Source organism: Fulmarus glacialis, unplaced genomic scaffold (assembly GCF_000690835.1).
Source record: "Fulmarus glacialis isolate BGI_N327 unplaced genomic scaffold, ASM69083v1 scaffold20982, whole genome shotgun sequence".
In the NCBI taxonomy this organism is placed as follows: domain Eukaryota; kingdom Metazoa; phylum Chordata; class Aves; order Procellariiformes; family Procellariidae; genus Fulmarus; species Fulmarus glacialis.
The window spans coordinates 3,076-3,798 of NW_009198747.1; the positions used below are offsets into that span (position 1 = coordinate 3,076).

The 723-nt window shown below is 58.5% G+C and overlaps 1 protein-coding gene across 1 annotated transcript in view; it reads left to right on the forward strand.

Annotated features, from left to right (window-relative positions):
* Positions 1–3: 3 nt before the first annotated feature.
* The window catches only part of B4GALNT4 (beta-1,4-N-acetyl-galactosaminyl transferase 4), a gene marked incomplete at both ends in the record, with an annotated part of 14,294 nt that continues 13,574 nt past the window's right edge, over positions 4–723 (forward strand). Inside the window, one exon of the mRNA XM_009573035.1 lies at positions 4–109. Coding sequence (XP_009571330.1) covers positions 4–109 — 106 coding nt within the window. The remainder of the gene's footprint in view (positions 110–723) is intronic.

Below are 723 nucleotides of genomic sequence, written 5' to 3' on the forward strand. Positions count from 1 at the left end.
CAGGCGGCCGGCGGCAGCCCAGGCATCGGCACGGCGGAGGAAAGCTGAGGACTCCAGCGAGAGCCGCGAGGAGGAGCTGATGGTAATTGGAGAGCTGGAGCACGGTCAGGTGGGAAGGGACCTATGGAGGTCGCTGGTCCAAGTCCCCCACCCAACACATGGCCAACTAGAGCAGGGTGCTCCAAACCTTGTCCAACTGAGTAGATCCAAGGATGGAGAGGGCACAACCTCTCTGGTTCTGCTCAGCAACCCTCATGGTGGATAAAAAAAATCCCTAATATCCCATTGAAGCTTCTAGTGTTGTGCCTTGTGCCTCTTGCCTTGTTGCTGTGCTCCTCTAAGAGTCTGGCATCATCTTCTTTGCACCCCTCTCTTGCGAAGCTGTCAACGGCAACAAGGTCCTGCTTTGCTGGGCAAAGCCACCTTCTCCTTGTGTCCTCTGCTCCATCTTGCTAACCTCCACTAGTCTGTCCTGGACTGGAGAGCCCCAAACTGGACCCAGTGTACCCCAGGTGGGGTCTCCAAGCAGAAGCTGGAGAGAGGCTCTCCTTGCTAACAGCCCAGGAGGCACTCGGCATCGTAGCCACGAGGACACTCTGCTGTCCCCTGTTCAACTTGTCACCAAGCCCTTGTTCAACACCCTGCTGTCCCCTGTCCAATGCGTTGTCACCAAGAGGCTTCGGAGCAGGGCCGGCGGGGGGGGTCCCCCGCCCCCTGCCCAAC